Consider the following 21,431-nt stretch of genomic DNA (forward strand, 5'->3'; position numbering starts at 1 on the left):
GACATGTTCCCAGCTCTCTTATACCAGTACAGACTTATCATCACCACCAAGTAAGTTAATTAAACATGACATGTTCCCAGCTCTCTTATACCTGTACAGACTTATCATCACCACCAAGTAAGTTCATTAAACATGACATGTTCCCAGCTCTCTTATACCAGTACAGACTTATCATCACCACCAAGTAAGTTAATTAAACATGACATGTTCCCAGCTCTCTTATACCTGTACAGACTTATCATCACCACCAAGTAAGTTCATTAAACATGACATGTTCCCAGCTCTCTTATACCAGTACACACTTATCATCACCACCAAGTATGTTAATTAAACATGGCATGTTCCCAGCTCTCTTATACCTGTACAGACTTATCATCACCACCAAGTAAGTTCATTAAACATGACATGTTCCCAGCTCTCTTATACCTGTACAGACTTATCATCACCACCAAGTAAGTTCATTAAACATGACATGTTCCCAGCTCTCTTATACCAGTACAGACTTATCATCACCACCAAGTAAGTTAATTAAACATAGCATGTTCCCAGCTCTCTTATACCAGTACAGACTTATCATCACCACCAAGTAAGTTAATTAAACATGACATGTTCCCAGCTCTCTTATACCTGTACAGACTTATCATCACCACCAAGTAAGTTCATTAAACATGACATGTTCCCAGCTCTCTTATACCAGTACAGACTTATCATCACCACCAAGTAAGTTAATTAAACATGACATGTTCCCAGCTCTCTTATACCTGTACAGACTTATCATCACCACCAAGTAAGTTCATTAAACATGACATGTTCCCAGCTCTCTTTTACCAGTACAGACTTATCATCACCACCAAGTAAGTTCATTAAACATGACATGTTCCCAGCTCTCTTATACCTGTACAGACTTATCATACCTATGTGTATAATTACACGTTTTTTGTTACCTCTTTAACTAACATAGTGAATAATTTCGTTTGCAAATCTCACATTGGAAAAGAAGTGAATTCAGTAAAGCTTTACATTTTTATTTATCAATAATCACTTCCACTGATTGTGAATAACACAATATATTATATGCATGAAGGATCACATGATTCAGTGAATATGCGAGTGAATCAGTCATTGTTGGTTGGCAGTTGGTGTATAGGACAGGCCCAGACTTGATTATGTTATATCTGTGTTGTGGTTTTCATGATCTTGGCAACAGCCTAAAGTGATACTCGCTCACTATCTCTCTATACTGAAGAGGTGGTTGGGGTAGTGTTCACATATCATGCAGAAGAGCTGGATTTGATTCCCCACATGGGTATAATGTGTGAAGCCCATTTCTGGTGTCCACTACTATGATACTGCTGGAAAATTGCTAGCAGTGGCCTACAAATCACTGTCACTCTCTTTATATTTAACAGACACTGGGGCAAGTACAGCTGGGAACATGGACTGGGTGCTGATTGCCATCATCATTATCATCATCCTTCTAATCCTTCTCCTCATCATCCTCATCGTCTGCTGCTGCTGCAGGGGTGTCATTGAGAGATGCTGTAAGTACATTATAACACTTTTGGCTATTTACAATGTTTGATATTGCAGCGTCTAAAGCTGTGGCAGTTCTATAGATGACAGACAACATGTACATGGATATATTAAGCTCACTGAAAGATTTTTGTTGTTTTATTCTTGTGTATATTATACACATCCTCTTTGAAGACCTTGCAAATTCATTCCACAAATCACTGTTGTCAATGATTTTTATGCCTGCCATATATGATATATGGCTGGGGGCACATAGGCTTACCCTCCATGTCTGTCCCTCTGTACAATTCAGGGAATGTACTTTCCACTTGATAGTTTAATAAGGAACAAAGGAGGGGAGTAGGTGGAAGGGAGGTGTGTGTGTTATCCACTTCCCCTAAAAAACTACTTTGTGGAATTCAATAAACTTGTACATGGGCTTTCATGGGACTGTAATGGTGTGCATCTCATATTTCTTTTGTATTTTATGGGGTATTTTTTTAGTTTAGAGACATTTGAACTTAGGTACATATTGCTGAATTTGACTATGATAGTGTAATAGGTTATGATAGGAGGAGGGGTGTACGTTGTCAACTTTTCCTCAAGGACTACTGTAGGGAATTCATTTACATTACACAATTGCTTTATAGGGACTCTAAAGGTGTGCATCACATATTTTGATTTTGTATTATTTTTTTTTTTCAATTTTAATTCAGTTTGAGCTTACATACATTTTGTTGAATTTCTCTCTGAATTTAGTGTCATGGGGGAGGTATCCATTTCTCCTCAAAAACTACTTTATGGAATTCACTTAGATTACATATGTGCTTTATGGGGACTCTAAATGTGTGGATCTCATATTTCGAATTTGTATTTTATTTATTTGTCCAGTTTTAGTGCCACTTGGATTTACATAAATTTTGTTGAATTTCTTTCTGAATATAGTGTTATAGGGCAGGTGTATGTTATCCACTTCTCCACAAAAACTGCCTTGTGGAATTTGTTTAGATTACACATATGCTTATGGGGACTCCGAAGGTGTACATGTCATATTTTGATTCTGTTTTTTATTTTTATTTTCCAATTTTAATGTCCATTTTATAGTGTTGTAGGGGATAAGTCTGTCCACTTCCCTACAAAAGCTGCTCAACAGAATTAACTGAGCATCTATGTGTGTTTCATTAGGACTCTAAAGGTGTACCTTGTTTATCCAATGTCTTAATTTTTTCACTGCTACAGATGTTTGAACTGAATTTGGTTCTATTCATCCTGTTCATCCCATACAACAGGGGGTGTACTTTATCCACTTCTCCTCAAAAAACAATGCAGAAAACACATTTAACTTACGTATGTTTTTCATAGAGACTCTAAAGGTGTGCATCTCATATTTGTCTTTTGTAATTTTTTGTATGTTTAGAGACATTTGAACTAAAATGAATTTTGTGGAATTTCTCTCTGATGATAGTGAAATGTGGGATTAAGTCTATCCACTTTTCCACAATAACTGCTCAAGAGTTTATATCTGTAGATTAGATTAAGCTTATACATGTGTTTCATTGGAATTCGAAAGGGTGCATCTCATAGTTGCATAGATGTTTATTGAACTAGCATAAATTAATCAGCAGAGCACACCCAGTATAAGGAACCCTTCCTACAGCATTGGGGGCAGTCATGTCCCTGTATACAGTTTTGTCTTGTTATGATATAAATATGACATTTGTTACTTCAGGGGGAGTTAGAAAACTTGTGCCCAGTCCATTGTATTTTTGAATAAAATGTGTTTAAAAAACAAAACTAAAGGAGATGACAAGCACGTTGTGTTAGGTTGCCATGTGTACTTTGTCTACTGTGCGTAAATCGACATTAGTGGCATGTAGCCATAAGTGTTGACAAGTCGAGCAAGCAGTGCTACTTCATAACACTACAATATGATGGGTTTCACATTATAACTCAGATCTATCAAAATTCAAGTTGTCCCTGTATTCAAATTCTATTTGAATACTTTTCAATGACACCAAAATTCTTGACGCATTCATAAGATCCTTGATGTCCAAGTTTGCAGACTTGGTCTCGTCACTATGTGATTGAAATAATGCTGATGCAATGTGAACCTCATCTTAACTCAACAACAATCATACAATCCCTTTGTGATGGGTTCAGGTTCAAGAGTGTTACCTATTGTGATCCTGTAAACATGTTAGTGTTTTGTGTAACGGACTGAGTATATGATATTATAGCTGGGCACAGTGTATGGAAGTTCAATAGTTTTTCAACAACAGCTGCATGTTTGTTTAATGAAATAAAATAATTTTCAAAATTAATGTATTGCAGGAATGTATTTTTTGTGGCAGAAATTTTTATTTCAAGCATTAATAAACATAGTATTTTTTAAGCATGTCTTTACTCTGAATTCTTATGGATAAAATCCAGACCTCTGTGATTGTGATGTTTGAACTGTATGTTTTTGTGATTGTACAGAACTGTCATTATAAGTGACATCAACCAGTCAGTGATGATCTGTGTATTCCAGGTCCATGTCTGGTGACCAAGGTTGTACCCGAGGGAGGCACGCAGTGGCACTACGTGGACAGGTAGGATATTGCTGTCTACAGAGTCTTATTGTAGTCAAACATGTATTGTTGTACCTGGATGTAATTATCATCAGGGTTCTCTTGGTAGCTCAGTGGCTTCAGAGCATATACATCCCTCAGGTGAGACCAGCATGATTGTCTTCATTGGTAGTCGCTGTCATATCTCAGGTTTGATGAAACCAAGATGAATGTCTTCACAGATAGTCACTGTCATACCCTCAGGTTTGGTGAAACCAAGATGAATGTCTTCACAGATAGTTACTGTCATATCTCCAGGCTTGGTGAAACCAAAATGAATGTCTTCACAGATATTCACTGTCATATCCCCAGGTTTGGTGAAACCAACATGAAGTTTGTCAGCTACAAGATGGGTGACTACCGAGCAGAGAAGTCAGACAAACAGGTTCTGGTCAGCGAGACAGGGTCGGAGGATGGAAGTGTTCAGACCAACATTTCTGTGCAGGTCCCCATCTTTGAAGAGAAGCTGAATGGAACGTAAGTATTCTTTAGATTTGTCACTCTACATCACCCAGAAGGGAACATTGGTTAGAATTGTTCCAAAGGAACTTTTGCCATGTGAGGCAGTTTTTCTTTTTGAGTGACACGGTTAACAGTGTGCCATGTCATCTGATTGGATGGATCACTGGCCATATAGTTTAAATGTTACTGTGAGTGGCAGTACACAACAGTCATTATGAATGGATGTAGTATAATGATGTCCTTATTTTATCATTGAGGAAAACTAGATGTGTCAGAAATTGTAAGTGTATACTTGTACCATCTGTTATTGCGTTTCTGAGTTGCATCTGAATGACAACAGTACCAATAAGCAATAGACTGTAATGTTTAATGCATTTGTCCATTAAATTCATGAAAACAAAGACTAACAAAGTAAAAAAAAGCTTTTATCTGAGTCCTTGTTTATAATCAGTCATTAGTCCCAGGTATGCAACATTTTGAATTAGGTTAGAAAGTTTGAAGAGAACGATGTAATAAGATCTTTAATTATTCTGCTTTTTTTTTTCCTGCTGTCATCCTCTCTGCTGGCTAGTTCTCAGACCTCTAAACAAAAAAATATTGAGAATTCTCAGTCGGGCAATGATTCCAAATTATCAACCAAAGATCTGTCAAGTGGAGAATATCGGGCCGTAACACCAATGCCTGCAATTGAGGAAGTTAAAGAGTTATCTCCTCATGGCAGTGATAGTCTCATTAACAAGGCATTAGAATATAACGGTCTGTCGCCAAACTTTGAACAAAATGGTGTTGCTCCAAGTTCAACCCACTTTGGCCGTGCTTCACCATCAAATCTCAGTCGTATGTCGACTCATTCACAGAACGATGAGATATCTTATGTCGATCAAAATTTGATTAATTCTCAAACGGAATTGTTACAAAATGAAGAGGGGGTATTGTCAGATTCGGACAATATGACATATCAAACCAATCAGACGACCGATTCTGCAGAAGAGAATCCCCGGCCTGTCCCTTCTCCAAACACTGTGGCCATGTTGGAGGAGGAGACATGGGCGACAGTTGTGGAGACTGACGGCGGTGGTAGGTCTCTTGCACCTTGTCACTATGGAATGAATCATTGATCATGTCAATTATTTTGAGGTGCATCGTTTCACCTGATGCCGTGTCCTGATAATGCTGCATCAGAACAACACAATCAGACTCAGCACATGGTGTAAGGGCATGAAGTGTCTGTTAATCACAGCATGACACAGTGTTACTATTTCTGAGGTACAAGACTGCATCATTTTGTCACAGTAAGATGTTCTCTTGTTCCTCTCATTTCACAGCATGATATGTGATGTAATTTACTGATGGAATGAATGAACAGATCGATTCAGGAGCATATTCGTTGTTAAATTGGGAGTATTACAGAGGCACCAACTGCTTCAAACAGAATCAAATGTTATCATAGTGTAGTTTATTTTCTCTCATTTCACAGCATGATTCCAGACAGCTCTTCACTATTTACTGATGGAATGAATGACCAGATTACTGATTGGTCCAGGAGCATGATATTTATTTATTGGCACTTTGGAACTATTATAGAGGCACTGACTGCATCAGATCAAAACAAATGTTATCACCAAGCATAATGTACTTTATTTTCTTGCATTCCACAGCATGATACAAGACAGTTCAACACTATTTAAGTTCACTGCTTTGGAAAGCCAAAATGCTTCTTTGGATCAAAGTATTTTGCAGCTGTGTTGTGCTGATTGATGGTTTATATTATTATTCATCTTTAAAATGAATACATACTGTACCAAACTTGTCAAACATCTCGTATACAGATTGAAGAATAAGGAAACTGCTAAATGGTAAAGCCTGTATTAAGTTTATTACATTTAATTAAGAATGTTTGCTAAATTTTAATGGTTGTCCAAATGTAGTACATTTTAGTATGCAGCTTTGAACAATTGTTGAAGATAGTCTGTCTTTTCACTTCATTGTTGCTGCTGAGACATTTCAGATAACCACTAAGATGATACATATGCACATTTACAGAGTCACTAAGAAGCAGATCTTCATCACCAACTCCGCCCCCCAAGAAACAAGGCAAGAAAAAAGACCGAAAGTCAAAAAAGTCAAAGATGAAGACCCAAGCGCAGTCACCCCAAAGTCCCTCCCACCCCTCCCGAGCCGCCTCCGCGCCGGGGGTGCAAAGACCCCGACCACGTACGGCAGTGTCGTCCTCCGGCCCCCGAGCGCATTCAACAAAAAAAGGCCGACACTGAGCGATGTTCCCCCCAAAGAGTTCGTCAATAAAATACAAGTCTCAGATGCTGATGATGAAGATGGAGATTACAGATAAAAAGTTGGTGGAAAGGATTTAATTCCTAGAAATGACATACTCAAACTGTTATTATTTCTTACTAATCATCAAGCTCAGTATTAAGATATTATGATGTCCCTATGAATGGGTGTTATTGTTGGTTTGATATAGCATTATTATTGAATATTTCTAAACAAAATTCATTTTAATTTTTTTTATTTAAATTTTGTTAGATGAGGCGATAACAAACTCATTTGACACGAAAGGGTTGTGTCCATTAATGAAATCTGTTGGATGTTGGTAAGAATCTCAGATTTACTTTGAAGGTGTATATTGGTTTACACCATACTTACGCCCGTTCACACACACGTGTCCGTGAGTTGTACAAAATTGAGGTTTGATCCTCATTTGGTTGACACCATTTGATATGGCTGATGCACAGTGTTCCATGTAAACTCCACTTCCAGTTTGAACATATTAAAATGAAGACTGTTTATAACAAAGTGTTTAGTGGACAAATGGCATTATGTGTTCTTCAGTATGGATTTGTAGACATTTTAGTTTGAATGTTCCATGCTATAGTCATGTTTTTGTGTTGGGCAAAATAATCAAAACTCAGGACTTTGCGATTTCCATTTTGCGATTTCCACTCATAGCTGTATATTCTTGAAAGAAAAATGTGTTACAAAGATTGTATACTGTATTTACAACATGTATGTGATGATAAAATGTCATTTTGGATCTTTAATCGGGTTTACTTTGCCTCCAGACAAGTGGAATTATTGTTTGAAGATTCACGATTTTAGTTTTCCATACCCCTATATGGAATGAGAATGGTGTCCAAGATGTTTCCTCCAATATGAAAGGGACACTGATGTAGTGAACATATTTTCAGGTGGTGATATCTATTTGTGTGGTGTATTTAGGACTGATATAATTTATAGATGCATATTTGTGATATGCATGATGCTGTTCTGAGTGTTCTGGCATGTACACAATTGATTTATTACAAATGTTTTTTTACTGGACTTTAGAAGTAGGTTTATGGAAAGCACTCTCTGTATACTGGTAGTACTTTTACTAAGCTTATTAACATGCAGTCATTTTGGACAAATTGTCTTTGCTTACAATCCATACCATCAATGAAGACTGAAGCAAATATGTATATAGAGTCTTTGTTCTTCATCAGGAATATATATGCAAATGATTGTAGTTAGATATAGACATGTGTGGTGCTTCAAATTGCATGTATACATGTTGAGCTAGTGAACGTTTTGCTGAAGTGTTTAGATTTACAGAGGTGACTGCCTCACTTAATTTGCCATTATTTTTCAGTAACAATAATAAATGGCAATAATGTCGCTTACATGAAGGTAGACAGCAATAGAAATGTGAAATGAAAAACAGATGAACTTTGACACATTACATGGATCATTACTATAATTACTATACTGAGGTAAAAAGTAAAAAAAATAAGGGATCACATGAAAGGACAAGTGTTTCTTTATTTTTTTCCAAGGTGTCTTCATAAACATGTGATCCCTTATTTTTTTCCCCACAATATATTAATAAACTTCAATTTACAGATACGTTATGCATAGGTTAGGCACCTTTGCTTTATGTGAGTGAATCAAAGAGGTTGTAATAATATTGGCACACTCACTGACTGTCTCAGTTGGTACGACACTTATAACATTAGTGCAAAACATACTCAGTGTACATACCTTGGAAGTATTTATTTTCTCTACTCCATTTTGTAGCATAGACAGATACTTTTATTGAGACACATTTCCGTCCAAATGTTTTATATATTAATGATTCCATCAATATTTATATGCCTGTCCACGGGTTCAGTGGAATATTTTTGTATTCTCCTTAAATGTTGAATTATGCATGATGAATGTTCTGTTGAATACAACAATATGAGTTGCAGCCATTATACACAGGACTTTTTACTTACATTTTAGGATATTTTAAGCAACAGTGTTAGTATTTTTAGTTTAAAATTTTACCAAGTGCTGTGATAAATATACCTTTTGTATATAATGTTCACTAATATATAGATACAATGTTTATTATAATTTTAGTTGTTATATGGCCATGTTGAAATATGTTTTTCGAGCAGCTGGATAGCCAAGTGGTGAGAGCGCTCACACATGATACTGAAGATCTGGGTTTGAGTCCCCACATGGATACAGTGTGCAAGCCCATTTCTGCTGCCTCCTGCCGTGATGTTGCTGGAATTTTATTAAAAGCCTCATATGACTGTACTCACTGTCACAGATATATATGTTGTAGTAGGATAAATCTGACATACTGCTGGAACCTACAATTTGATATGTTTCTTTTGTATGGACTGACAGAATGTGACTCACAGACTTGACTATCTGTTATGTAAATGCTCTAACTCCTGAAAGCATTACTGCTCTGACAAGTACAGATTGTTTAATGCTGCATCAGCGATTTTACAGGAAGTTGCTTGGACAAGAACAGAATTACATGTCCATAATTATTGAGTCATGGCTGGAGAATATTTTGGCTCAGCCTTCTTTGAATTGTATATAACAAATATATTTTTGTCTGGCATTGCTGAGCTTTAGGACACGGCAAAGAAAGATTCTAATGACATCAAAATCTGATAGTTATGTTTGTTGCCACAATTCTACATGACAATGTAGTTCTCAACAAGATAAGGACCTAAATACTCATCTTTAGTTAAAGATTTGGTCTACCACAACTACACGGGTTACCACCACCAACAGAGGATAGTACACCTACAGGGGGTACCATCACCCAAAAGAGAAGGATACCACACCTTGTGGTAACACCATGCAACAGAGGATACTACACCTACATGGCATACCACTACCCAGTAGAGAAGGACTGACACGATACCCGAAAAAGAAGGATACCAGACCTATCAGCACCCACTGGAGGTGGATACTGCACCCACCACTGGCACCGGCACCCAGTGGAGAAGGATACTACTCGTATACCTGCAAAGGGCACCACTACCCAGCTCTCTTGGGAAACTGATTTTAACTGATTAAGCAAGAATCAATGAAAGTCAGAGCACAAGATCCCATATTTCATAATGTTGAATAATGCAGTCAGTATACATGTTACATATCATAGAGACTCAAAGTTCATTTTGCGGGATAATGATAATCTAAAAGAGACTGTTTAGGCCACATGGACAAGTACAAGCTAGCAGTTCGGGTTTTGAGCTCCATTCGATACTGTTTTAATATACAGTATTTGTTTGTTCAGATTCGATATTAGCAGTAATATTTCTGAAATTCGTCAACAAAGCTACAGCAATCATTAAAAGTGGAAACATCCCATCTATATTTTGGGTGCTTTCAAAGCAATTCATAGGTGTGTTAACCTGAAAGGTACTCGTGCGATGTCAAGCAGAACAAAAAAACATCTACATTTTTGCTTAGTTTTGACAACCCTATTAAAAATATTGCTGAATTCCTACGTCATGTGCTACTGCGGTTGTGTGTCATACTGTAACCTTACAATCCTTATCATAATGTATCGTTCTGTTACCTCACAGGCCTTGTAGTATCATGTCACCATTGTGTCACAGTTTTTACCTACATATCATATTGCATTATAATGTGACCTCATTATGCTAATAGTATTGCGTCACAACATTATCGTACCGCCAGAGCACTATGTAGCCTCTTGATACTACCAATACTGTCATCATTATGCATCAGTATTAGAATAGATTTGTCTCAGTTTGTAGCAACTTAGATACTGTAATCATAATTCTTCATCATCATCATGAAAACATTTATATAGCGCCAATTCCAGTCCCAAAGTACTGCTCAGTAGCTCTCTCCAAACAACTCAAGACAGAAAAGTTAGGCACTGTATGTTGTCAGCAGTTTGGATTTGAAATATTCATTTAGTTTCATTTTCTTAGCTTCAGTGGGAGTTGATTCTAGAGAGTGGGTCACCTGGTGACCAGTGGTGCTAGACTTAAAGCATGAGACAACAAGAAGACCAAGATTTTTAGATCGGAGTCTTCTGTGGAGCTACTATCTTGTGATCAGGTCAAGTAGATACAGGTATACATAACAGTGTATATTAAATGATTTGTTTTGGTGAGGGAGTGAACACCCCTCCCTCAACACACGCTTTCCCTGCCAGAATTTTCCTCTTGCTCACACAAACGTCCCCAAATATTGGTATTGATACAGAAGCATAATCTGAGTGAATCGTTTGGCGGGGTAGAAGCTCATGTTATCAGTTGACATTGTCCCTTCTGCTTAATGTCTTACCACAGAATACTGATTGTTTCAGTATACGGGAATTTTTCATATACAGGAATACTTCATGAAAGTTCAGCAGGTAGCTGAAATATAGCAGTTGTTATATTTCGAAACTATAATACCACCCAATCCTCTGGTCGAAAATATATCATTTCAGGCTACACAAATCACGTTCAACAATACAGGAAAAATCTCATAATTAAGAAGCAGTGTGTTTGTAAATGTGGTGTAAAATGTATTGAGGTTGAGGCTGAGGTTGAGGCTGTGGACATGGCAACTGCTCAAGAAGCACTACTTAGTAGTAGTATCAGTAGTTGCACAAAGTAGTATTCACAATGCCACTGGTCCATTGATACCTAATGTCATCAACAACCATCACGGGACAGCGGTTGCACTATGTAGTATTCACAGCCTCTATGGGTCCTCCATCCTTGATGGCATGAACAATTGTCCCATGACAATAGTTGCACAAAGTAGCATTCACAGTGTGTATGGTCCCTTCATCCTTGATGTCATCAACAATCGCCACATAACAACAGTTGCAGAAAGTAGTATTGACAGCCTCTTTGGTCCCAACATCCTTGATGTCATCAGCTGTCATCAGATGATTATCATGATTAATGTCACCGGTAGTCACGAGAGGGCAGGAATGTCTGTCTGTACAGGGCTGTCATAGTGCTTCATAGTGTGAGGTGTCCACACATCCTTGATGATATGAGGAGTTATCATAGGACCACGATGTTCTTGATCAATCTGTTTGGAGCTGAACTTGGCTGAAATATTAAGTCACACATTCCACGAGAGAACTGAAACAGTAAAGTAATGGTGCTTGGACACAGGGGAACGGTTTCCAGTACCGGTTTCGAATGCCATTAGGCCCTGGAGCTGTCATTCTCTTCTCTCACAGGGAAGATATGACAAGAAACCCCCGAGGGAAGAGAATGCGGAGCTGTTTTAGACTTGGGCTTTTTCCATGACCCTTTGCAGGAACTCTGCTGAGATGTAACGGACAGGACGGTGTTTACCATGCTAACCATCATAAATATGCATATGAAAAATGCAGCAGAGAGGGTTCGGGTGATCCTGGCAGAGTCAGGCTTGTAAGGCTAGTCATCATCTAAGGGCCCTTGACCCCTCTAGACTCTGCCTAGTCGACCTCACTAAGAACTTTCCGGAGAATATGTCAAAGACTATACTATGATAAATAAAAAGCACCTATTTTCATTTGTGCCAAATGTTGGTAAATACAAAGTAAGTGCGGGCTTTATTGCATCACCACAATAGTGTATTGATATAACTACGCTATCGACCAAGACATCAGAATAACATTTGTTGTGGCACTTCACGTATGCATCGATCCCCTGTTGTCCCAATTTAGCCAGTTAGTTTTTTCTGTTGAGCTCCTTGGTGCCGTGCACAATGCCATACGGTCGTAAGTGGTAGGTGTAGAACTCCAGCGCGTACATCTGCGGTGGCGGCACGTGGTGGAAGGATATGGTGTAGTCGGAAACGCTGTCTATACCCTGGAACATATCATTTGTGAGATCATTACTTTGAGCCAGTGAATACTTAGACCGACTTTCGTTTTCCAAAACATTAATGAAACATACGTTATGTGATTCTTAAAACCATTTTCGTGAAACAAAGCGTTGTATTCTCCTGTTGACGTTTAATCCAATGGCCATGCTTTTTATAGGAAAATGAATGTATATATACCATTGACGAATGACAGATTTGCTCAGTACAGATGGGTTTTTTTTAAACTTTTCCACATGTTGCACTACATCAGGTTAGAATCCGCAATTTAGCCATCAATGCAGATTGAATCTTCTGACAGCTGTGATTGGATGGTTTTGTGTAATCTGTTTTGCTCTTTTAAGTTTACAGCCATCCGGCAATTATACTGATGATATGTGCCGAAAGTGACCCATATCGTAAAGTAGGTGACGGCCTTAAAGCAGCACTGGATGAGTGCGGCCTAAACTAAACATTTTCACTAGACTGGGTTTAGTCTGTTTAGCTTCCTATGTTCGAAAAGAGCAGACTGAGGTGGTCATTGCTTTTTTCTGGCACGTGTAAAGCTGTGGATTGTCAGCTGATTTTCACAAAATAATACATAGTAACTACAAAAATCACTGAGAAAATGTTAGTGTTTTTTAAAACAATAGTTCATGCTTCACCTCTGTGTCCTTCACCAACATGACACTGTAGTTACCTAAATTGAGTGGTGCAGAACCGGCTTATTTAAAACATCCGGCACAAACGGCTTCTTTTGAGACAGTTCAAAGAAGGACTATAATGCCGATGCTGGCAGGTTGATTCACCCGACGAACTCCTCAAAAGAGTTTACCAAGGTATATTGATTTTGATGACATATATACAGATTCCCTTTAAATATACCATTTCGTTTGCCTTACCTTCTTAGTGCCAGTCGCAACGTACTTGCGATACCATTTTGGGTATATACCCTCAAAATGAGCCTCAGGCTGAAAGCTATGGAATCTGGTCCTCCCGAGGACGTCTGTTGTCTCGACTATCCTCACCCCCAGGTTCTGCATACATCTGCCGAACTCTACATCTTCTGAACCGCCATCACGCTTGCACAGCCTAGGATCGTGACCCTTCTCACCATATCTTCTCAACGCCTCCTTACTCAGCACATACCCTGCTCCGCCCTGGTAGTATCCTTGTTTCATATAAAGCTTGATATTTTGGCCAAAATACGCAGGTTTGGATTTATTTTGGGACGTCAAAAAAAAGCGGAGATTTTCTAAAATAACATATGTATCATCGTCAGCTTTCATGAACCAATCAGCATCATTAAAGTGGTTTTTGTAAATGTAACGGAAAGCTTGCATTGTTTTGGCCGTCAAATGTTCTCGTCCTTCCGACACGTTTAATCCAATAGTAGGGAACTTTCTATTTGTCACTGAGCTCATGAAGAGGACTTTGTTGCAGCGCCTGGCCCACGTGTCACGAACTACACGTGCTTTAACAGCTAGGTTCTTTGGTGACGTCAAAATGCAGCAGAGCACTTTCTCCTTTTGATATAGAACCTTGGATACGTCATCGTTATCTGTTCAAATAGAGAACATAGAAGCTCTTGAGCTACTTTGGCAAATAACTTCGAACAGCGGTAGTGGAAGATATATACTCCCGATAGACAACATAATCGGGATTCGCACAGTCTACAGTCTAAAACATCAAACTGACGTCCGCAAAATTAAATGCAAATTACATGCATTTGGGTTTTCCAAGACAATGAAATGTCTTGATTTGCTTGGCATTATGACTACATACCCGAATCACGTTCTTCAATCGATCAAGTTCTGTCATTGATCACATGGTTGCCAAGGGCAATCATCTGATCTTAGGAATGTTATGCATCTATATATGTCAGATAGTTTAGGGCCATTCTACCTCACACTATTACATGTCACATCCAAGAGATAAATGACCTGATCAGATATCAACGTAAGACATTCAGCAAAATGTAAGGGATATTAATTCGGTGTCACAAGAACCAGAGATAAATCGCGACACATGACTTTCCTGGCTCAAAACACGTTTCGTATTACACATTTCATGAAACGTCAATAAAGTAAAATTAGTTTCAGAAAAGACTTCTTCTCTCTTTGCTCAGTGAAAGTCCCGAAAACACATACTAAGTCCGTGCCGGAAATATACACAAATCCAGTGTTGTATACATTATCTGTATTGTATATGTGTCAGTTACCATTAAGGTACATAGATATGGTCTGAAATATCAAATCATTCGCGCATAGTTGGGTTCTTGTATCAACAGTTCTATAGTAGCCAGTATATCAGTATATCACCTCTGCAACACACAGCTGTCATACTACAATTCACAGTTGCGTTGAGTCGTCACTCCTAAAACTGATATAATTATCGTTTGAGTGTGATCTAATGGGGGAAAGGATCTGAAATGTCAATATCGAAGTCTGACAGCGGTCAGCACTGTATGCAGTACGCAGTCAGTTGTGAACTATATGGATTAAGTGCCAAATCACAGGAGCAAGCCCACCAGTGCTGACCGAAAACCTCAGTGAGCAGGAAGGAAGGTTCTCACAGAAAAGTTGTAATAGAATTCTAAGAAATTCTTTTTCGCAGCACATGAATGTATTCTCACATGAATATTGTGGTGAAGAAGATTATGTAACTCAGGATTATCTCTCACCCTCAAAAGATCCTACCCTAGTACGTCAGATTCTCTGGTTACCACACAACAAAGAGACAGTCTACTGACTGTAGTCTGGGGTCTCACCCGCTCATTCACAAATTTAAACTTTTTACTAATACACATTTTTCTCTGAGATTTAAACTTTTTACTAATACACATTTTTCTCTGGGACAATTAACAAGAAGAAATGTCAAAAGTTATGTAATTCATTGCTCAACCACTCTTTTGTCAATGGATATTCAGAAAAACATTTACAGCATGTGTGGTTACCATTAGAATGTACAGACGTTGAAATGAAGAAGTTGTGATTTGTAAATTTGCAGTTTGCTAAGAGACTTATTGGAGCCTGTTGAAGTGATCAGATCAGATCAGATCAGATCAGATCACAGGAGTCATTATCAATGTCAGTAACGGGTATGTTTTCCATATGCATCGATGCATGTTTGAAAACCACGTCTAACAGAGTTAATCAGTCGCCGAATAACGTTGTTTCCTATGGCTTGCCACACCACTACCAATGCATTTACCAAGACTTGACGATTTGCAGGTGGTGGGTTATGTGAACGAAGTTGTCTGGTGATCCCACAAGTGTTCAATCGGCGAGAGGTTTGTGGACCTAACTGGCAGAACATTCACGTTATTATGCTGGAGTAAATCCTGTGCAGTCCTGGCAGTATGGGGCCTGACGTTACCTTGCTGAAACGTGACACGCCGATGTTGCTGTAAGAATGGCAGCACAACAGGACGCAGAACGTGATCAATGTAACGCTGAACTGTTAAGTTTGCACCTACCAGCTGTGTCGATAAATCTCTGCATATGTCACGCCAGTCCATAACACTCCCACCACCCAAGGAATCGTCTCTTGAATGCAGCGCGACGGTAAACTCGAAAACGACCATCTGCACGGAATAACAGAAAACGGCTTTCATCAGAATTCGTTACCAATTCCGGTTTTGCCAATGCTGCACAGTGCGGGCCCACCTCAGTCTGACGAGGGGTCAAGGTCACCCCATGGAATGGTCGATTAGCACTAATACCACAATGTCTCAGTCGTCTGGTAACTGATCGCATGATGCAACGATGACGTCACAGTGATGAAACGATTACGAAGACGCAATAAACGCAGCTACCGAAGTTGCCGCTCCTTGGCCTCTCAGCAGTGCTACCTGTTTGCCTCAGTTTTGTCTGCAGCCTTGATAGTGTTATTCGAGTGCAACCAAAGATTCTTGCCACATGAGCATGCCTGACTCCAAGGTGGAGAATACCAATCGCCCTCTCGCGCTCTTCTGCAGTTAATCTCGGCTTGGCAGTTGATGTAATCTTTTTGTTTATGGTCTTGGAAAAATGACTGCAGTGTTTTTATACCTATTAGCATTTTGATCACGTTATGCTCGTGCATTACATTTTTCATCATTAACTCATTAAGCCCTGGAGCCGCTCCCACTGCCCAACACCTGGCACCCCTCACTGACTACCTGATTGCTGCGACGAGGCTAATTAGTGCTAATCATGCCTGATTTCCCTGGCAGGTCTCGGATATGACAGGAAACTGTCTAGTCTCACAAACAAGTACTGATTATTTAATTGTGTCGTAAAGATGTAAATGGGAAAGAGGCCGATGTGAATACATATATTACAGCATTTCATGTAATTTATTACCTGTGTCTCTCATACCCCTTTGCCAGTGTGTGCTGTATTTTTATCAACACCTACGCGGTCTTTGTACGTACGAGATGAACAAATATACATATTCCTCCTGTCTCTCTCATCGTATGGACTGAATTATAATATATTATTTATAATAGAGTTTAAAAAGAGGGGGGCTTGCATTATAATCGTTTAGATTTTTTGCCAATACATTGCTCGTGCTTACTGACTATTTCAAGGAAAATATCAATATGTGTATAAGTAACATGGAACATATAGATATTTATAGTTTGTCACTTTGTTCATCTTAACTTAACGCTGCAAACATACATCACCATTCATACACATACATACTGCATGATACATTTATCATTACTCGATGCTAAACAAAGCTTCCCGTCATGTGAAGGGATAAAATATCCTGAATGTAACGCATTATATCTCAGTTACTCATTATATTGGCTGATACTTTGACCAATCGTATCGTGAGAACCTGTCACATAGGAAGGGCAAGGTGATGGGGCGTGGCCTTAATTTCTGAAGAGCACGTTTGGACACTCAAAGTGATAGGGTAGAGATTGATTATTGGCTGTATCGTTGACCAATGGCTATGTTGTGTTTCGGCTGTATCAACTATCATGCAACAATTTGTGTATTGTAAACATAACATCAGTTACTGTAACGATGTATGAAAGAAACACATAAGACATATGGGAGTAGACTGACACTATGATGAGTGTATTCGTTCTCAGATGGTGAACACACATGTCTTAGTATTTTGGACATGTAAAAGAATAACGACTGAAATGCAACAATTGCAGAGAATGAGTGAATTTAGTTTTACAGCGATTTTAGCTATATTCCAGCAGTATCACGCGGGCTTCACACATTGTGCCCATCAACTGACAAGAATGGTGTACCGTAACATCTGTACAACACAACTAGTGCATAAAGCGTTATCGTCCTTGGAACAAGTCTTTATGGTAGGCCTCAAAACAGTCAACGCACAAAAACACATCACAGCTTGAACATCTGCATTTGATGTCTCGACGTTTGCCAGTCCGTTTCATTGTATGTAAGACATACTTAAACCAAATGATGTCCCTCTCATATCATTGTGAGAGATTAAATTGTTCAAAACATCTATGTCAATGGCAGTAAAGACGAATTTACGCACATGCATAATACTCTATGAAAGAAGCGTTTTTGCTGATACATTGCTAGTGTATACTGAATATTTTAAGGAAAGTACTAATAAGCTAGTCTGTGACTTACATATAACAGATTCAGCTGGTCGCTTTGGTTCATCTAGATTTAACGCAGAAAATATACGAACATACATGCATACATATTGTATAATGCTATTCCTTGCACATACAAGTGATCATTACACAGGATAAGATAATTACAGAGATCAAATACAAACGTTTCTCACACAATGCTTATGTAAACTGCATTGAAAAATCACATTTCAAATAAGCATGAAACAGCTTGAACAAAATACCCCATTTACCTTTGTATGATTTATGTGTACTATATATGTATATTATGAGTAGATGCAAGAGTTATCACTTCATATTCGATTATGTATTATTGTCAACTTTAATAATAGTCGCAAATGAATTAGGTCTAAATTAGTAACTTGGTTTATTTCAAATCTACACGAACATGAGTGTAATACAATATTGCTATTTATGTCTACGATTCATTATATGAACTATTACAATGAATGAATGATTTAATTTAGAAGAAGGTTTCGTAACCTTGTCACCGTTAATTCAATCAATGTGCAAGCATAGTATCTTAGTATTCACTCCCAATGACGAGTAACAAACAAGTACCTCCTGTAACAACATCTCATAATCCCTTTTCTCGCAGACATGTGTTCATTTGCCTGTATAAGCCCCCGACATTGCAAGAAATTGTTATCAAAACACATTAATAGTTCTTCTGATTAACACAGAAAGAAATCTCTCTCGTACGAAAGGTTAATCTTTGATCATTACTGCTAAATTGGTTGAAATTATAGGTACAATACGAATTTAAAATGTAAAATCCCTGAATTAGAGGCGCTTTTCATAACCCCCAATATGCGACTCTCGCTGAATAAAAGGTGCTTTTTATTACCCCCAATACGCGGCTCTCGCTGTGAGAAGCTAATTAATTTGCCGCATATATGCGGCTCTCGGCCTTAATGAGTTAAAACTGATCTTCACAGGAACCAGTGCATTTTCATATAACTTGTGCTCAAAATGTTGTTGTTGTGTTTTTGGGATATGTTTATGTAATCTGTAAATAATATTCACTTCAAATATTCAAAAGTTTGGAATCCGAAATTTGGTATAATTTCTTTTGACCGTGTGTTTTCAGTCCCGTCCAGCTCTTCGACAAAACAATGTAACGGGGACACTATTGCAGTTTAGTCATCTGTAGCTTCAGAAACTGTTCAGAAACTCAGCTTGAAACGTTTGACATTAACCGGGTACACTTTTCGCTCTGTTATCAGGCCAGTTTGTACATGCTTTAGATATTGCAAGCATCGTTGTTTCCTAAGAGAAGGCATTCTACTTTAAAGGGACACTGATTTAGAGCAGTGTCCGAGGACTGGTTGCTGCGTTTGTTATGTTTTTTTGTCCCATATCCCATATATAATGATTGGCTATGTACCAATCTTGCTGCGCCACCCCGCAAACGCGAGTGGTAGTTTAAGGGTGCATCCTTACACTTATCAAGATGGTGTCCACAACAGTAAATACTGAAAGCAAGGAGTAAATAAACTACTACTGTTGAAATGTATTCTTCATCATTTCGTCTCTGATGCAGTGGGGAGTAAACTAGGTCATACGTAGCGAGACAGTGGAGAGAGGAGAGGCAGCTGTCCGACGACTGCCTATAGAGGCCACGTTATGTTTGTTTTCCTGTCATTTCTTTACCGACCAGTCCAGCTGAAGGATGCAAGTATTTGCCCTGCATTTAGTTTATCCCAAAATAGGCAGCCTCCTTCTCGGGTCCATTTAATATATATTGCACGGTGAAAAAGGAAAGGATTTTTTTTACATCAGTTTGCACAGCGTCAAAAAGTGGCTCCCTTCCCAAGATGTCTCGTACGTCGCTTCAGTGATGTCTTACGTACACTATCAACCGGAACAGAGTCGTCTGGTAACGTCGTCACAACTGGTTTGAATGTTACATGGGCCATAGATTTGGATGACAAGCGATATGTTTTGTGGGATATAATTCATATACTAGTTCTAGGTCATATCCAGTTATAGAACTGTTTTCAGACTGGTCTGTCGGGTTGGTGACGAGGTTTGAGACTGGTCTTTGGGGATGATGGTGGGGTATGTGATTGGCTTGTTGGAGTGTTGATGCGGTATGTGACTGGTCTGTTGGGATGGTGATGGGGTATATGGCTGGTCTGTCGGGTTGGTGATAGGGTATATGACTGGTCTGTCGGGTTGGTGACGAGGTATGTGACTGGTCATTTGGGATGGCGATGAGGTATGTGACTGGTCTGTTGGGGTGACTGGTCTGTTGGGATGCCTTCGGAAAGACGTAAAAAACAGACTAAAACTTTATGTTACCCAGCTGCGGCTCAGTATTATTGATTGCACTGCTACAGTGAGTCTAACAAAACATTTTACAATGGTATGACACCTGACTCGAATACACTCTGCCGTTGCATAACCTAATTATTATACTGTAATGTCAAATTTGAACTGACCTTTAAGTAGATGTAAGTCCTCAAGTTTCATATTTCCAGACAGGTATTGTCCCAACAATTTCTGAAATCCTTCATAGAATCTTTTCGATAGATTCTGCAGCTCGCTTGAGAGAGCATGTTGTGAATGGACAGTGTACAAAGTTGACGAGACGACATGAAAGTCAGAACGTTCCGTTTGAAGGAGCACGAAACAAATGGCCGCCACTGTTAAACCTAACACAGCAACAGATAGTTTTGTGACAGGACGGAATTTAGCCATTTTCCATCAATGTTGTTTTTGGGTTGAAGATATTTTTCTTGATCACTGTAGGGGTTTTGTCTCAGAAAGATACGTTTCAAAATGCTCACACGTCTGAAACCTACAACTCTTCTGGCTAAGGAAAGGCTGATGCATTCTGATATGCAGTCAAACGTGTTAAACATGTCATTTTATGCCCAGGTCTTTCCTTTATCTATATAAAGACAGTACCTGACGATAAAATGCTGTCTCATATGCTGTTTCACTGAACTCCATGTGTACCCGAGTGGGTGACTACTCGTCGAAGATGAAAGCACTTGACTGACGGCAGTGAACCTGTTACCTTATAACCTATATTGTGTTTTCAAGGGAATACATGACTAGATTGCTGCTGACTGTAGCCATCAGTGTGTCGTGTAATTGTCAACACACACACAGAG

The 21,431-nt window shown here is 38.7% G+C and overlaps 2 protein-coding genes across 2 annotated transcripts in view; one reads left to right on the top strand and one right to left on the bottom strand.

Moving 5' to 3' along the window:
- The window catches only part of LOC137290303 (uncharacterized), a 90,079-nt gene extending 83,145 nt beyond the window's left edge, over positions 1–6,934 (top strand). Inside the window, exons 58-61 of the mRNA XM_067821115.1 lie at positions 1,410–1,541; positions 4,043–4,103; positions 4,434–4,598; positions 6,627–6,934. Coding sequence (XP_067677216.1) covers positions 1,410–1,541; positions 4,043–4,103; positions 4,434–4,598; positions 6,627–6,933 — 665 coding nt within the window. The 3' untranslated portion in view covers position 6,934. The remainder of the gene's footprint in view (positions 1–1,409; positions 1,542–4,042; positions 4,104–4,433; positions 4,599–6,626) is intronic.
- Positions 6,935–9,629: 2,695 nt separating this feature from the next.
- Positions 9,630–21,135, bottom strand: LOC137290307 (glycoprotein-N-acetylgalactosamine 3-beta-galactosyltransferase 1-like). The gene is made up of 3 exons (XM_067821129.1): positions 20,754–21,135; positions 13,598–14,256; positions 9,630–12,703 (listed from the first exon to the last, which is right to left on the bottom strand). Exons 1-3 carry the CDS (start codon positions 21,010–21,012, stop codon positions 12,563–12,565), a joined length of 1,059 nt encoding a protein of 352 aa, XP_067677230.1. The 5' UTR covers positions 21,013–21,135; the 3' UTR covers positions 9,630–12,562.
- Positions 21,136–21,431: the final 296 nt, after the last annotated feature.

This window comes from Haliotis asinina, chromosome 1 (genome assembly GCF_037392515.1).
Source record: "Haliotis asinina isolate JCU_RB_2024 chromosome 1, JCU_Hal_asi_v2, whole genome shotgun sequence".
Lineage (NCBI taxonomy): Eukaryota > Metazoa > Mollusca > Gastropoda > Lepetellida > Haliotidae > Haliotis > Haliotis asinina.

Coding starts and splice junctions, on each gene's coding strand:
- LOC137290307 (XM_067821129.1), bottom strand. CDS start 21,012: ATGGCTAAATTCCGTCCTGTCACAAAACTATCTGTTGCTGTGTTAGGT. Junction 14,257..20,753: donor GGACTTACATCTACTTAAAG/GTCAGTTCAAAT, acceptor CTATTTGAACAG/ATAACGATGACGTATCCAAG. Junction 12,704..13,597: donor TTGCGACTGGCACTAAGAAG/GTAAGGCAAACG, acceptor GATATGTTCCAG/GGTATAGACAGCGTTTCCGA.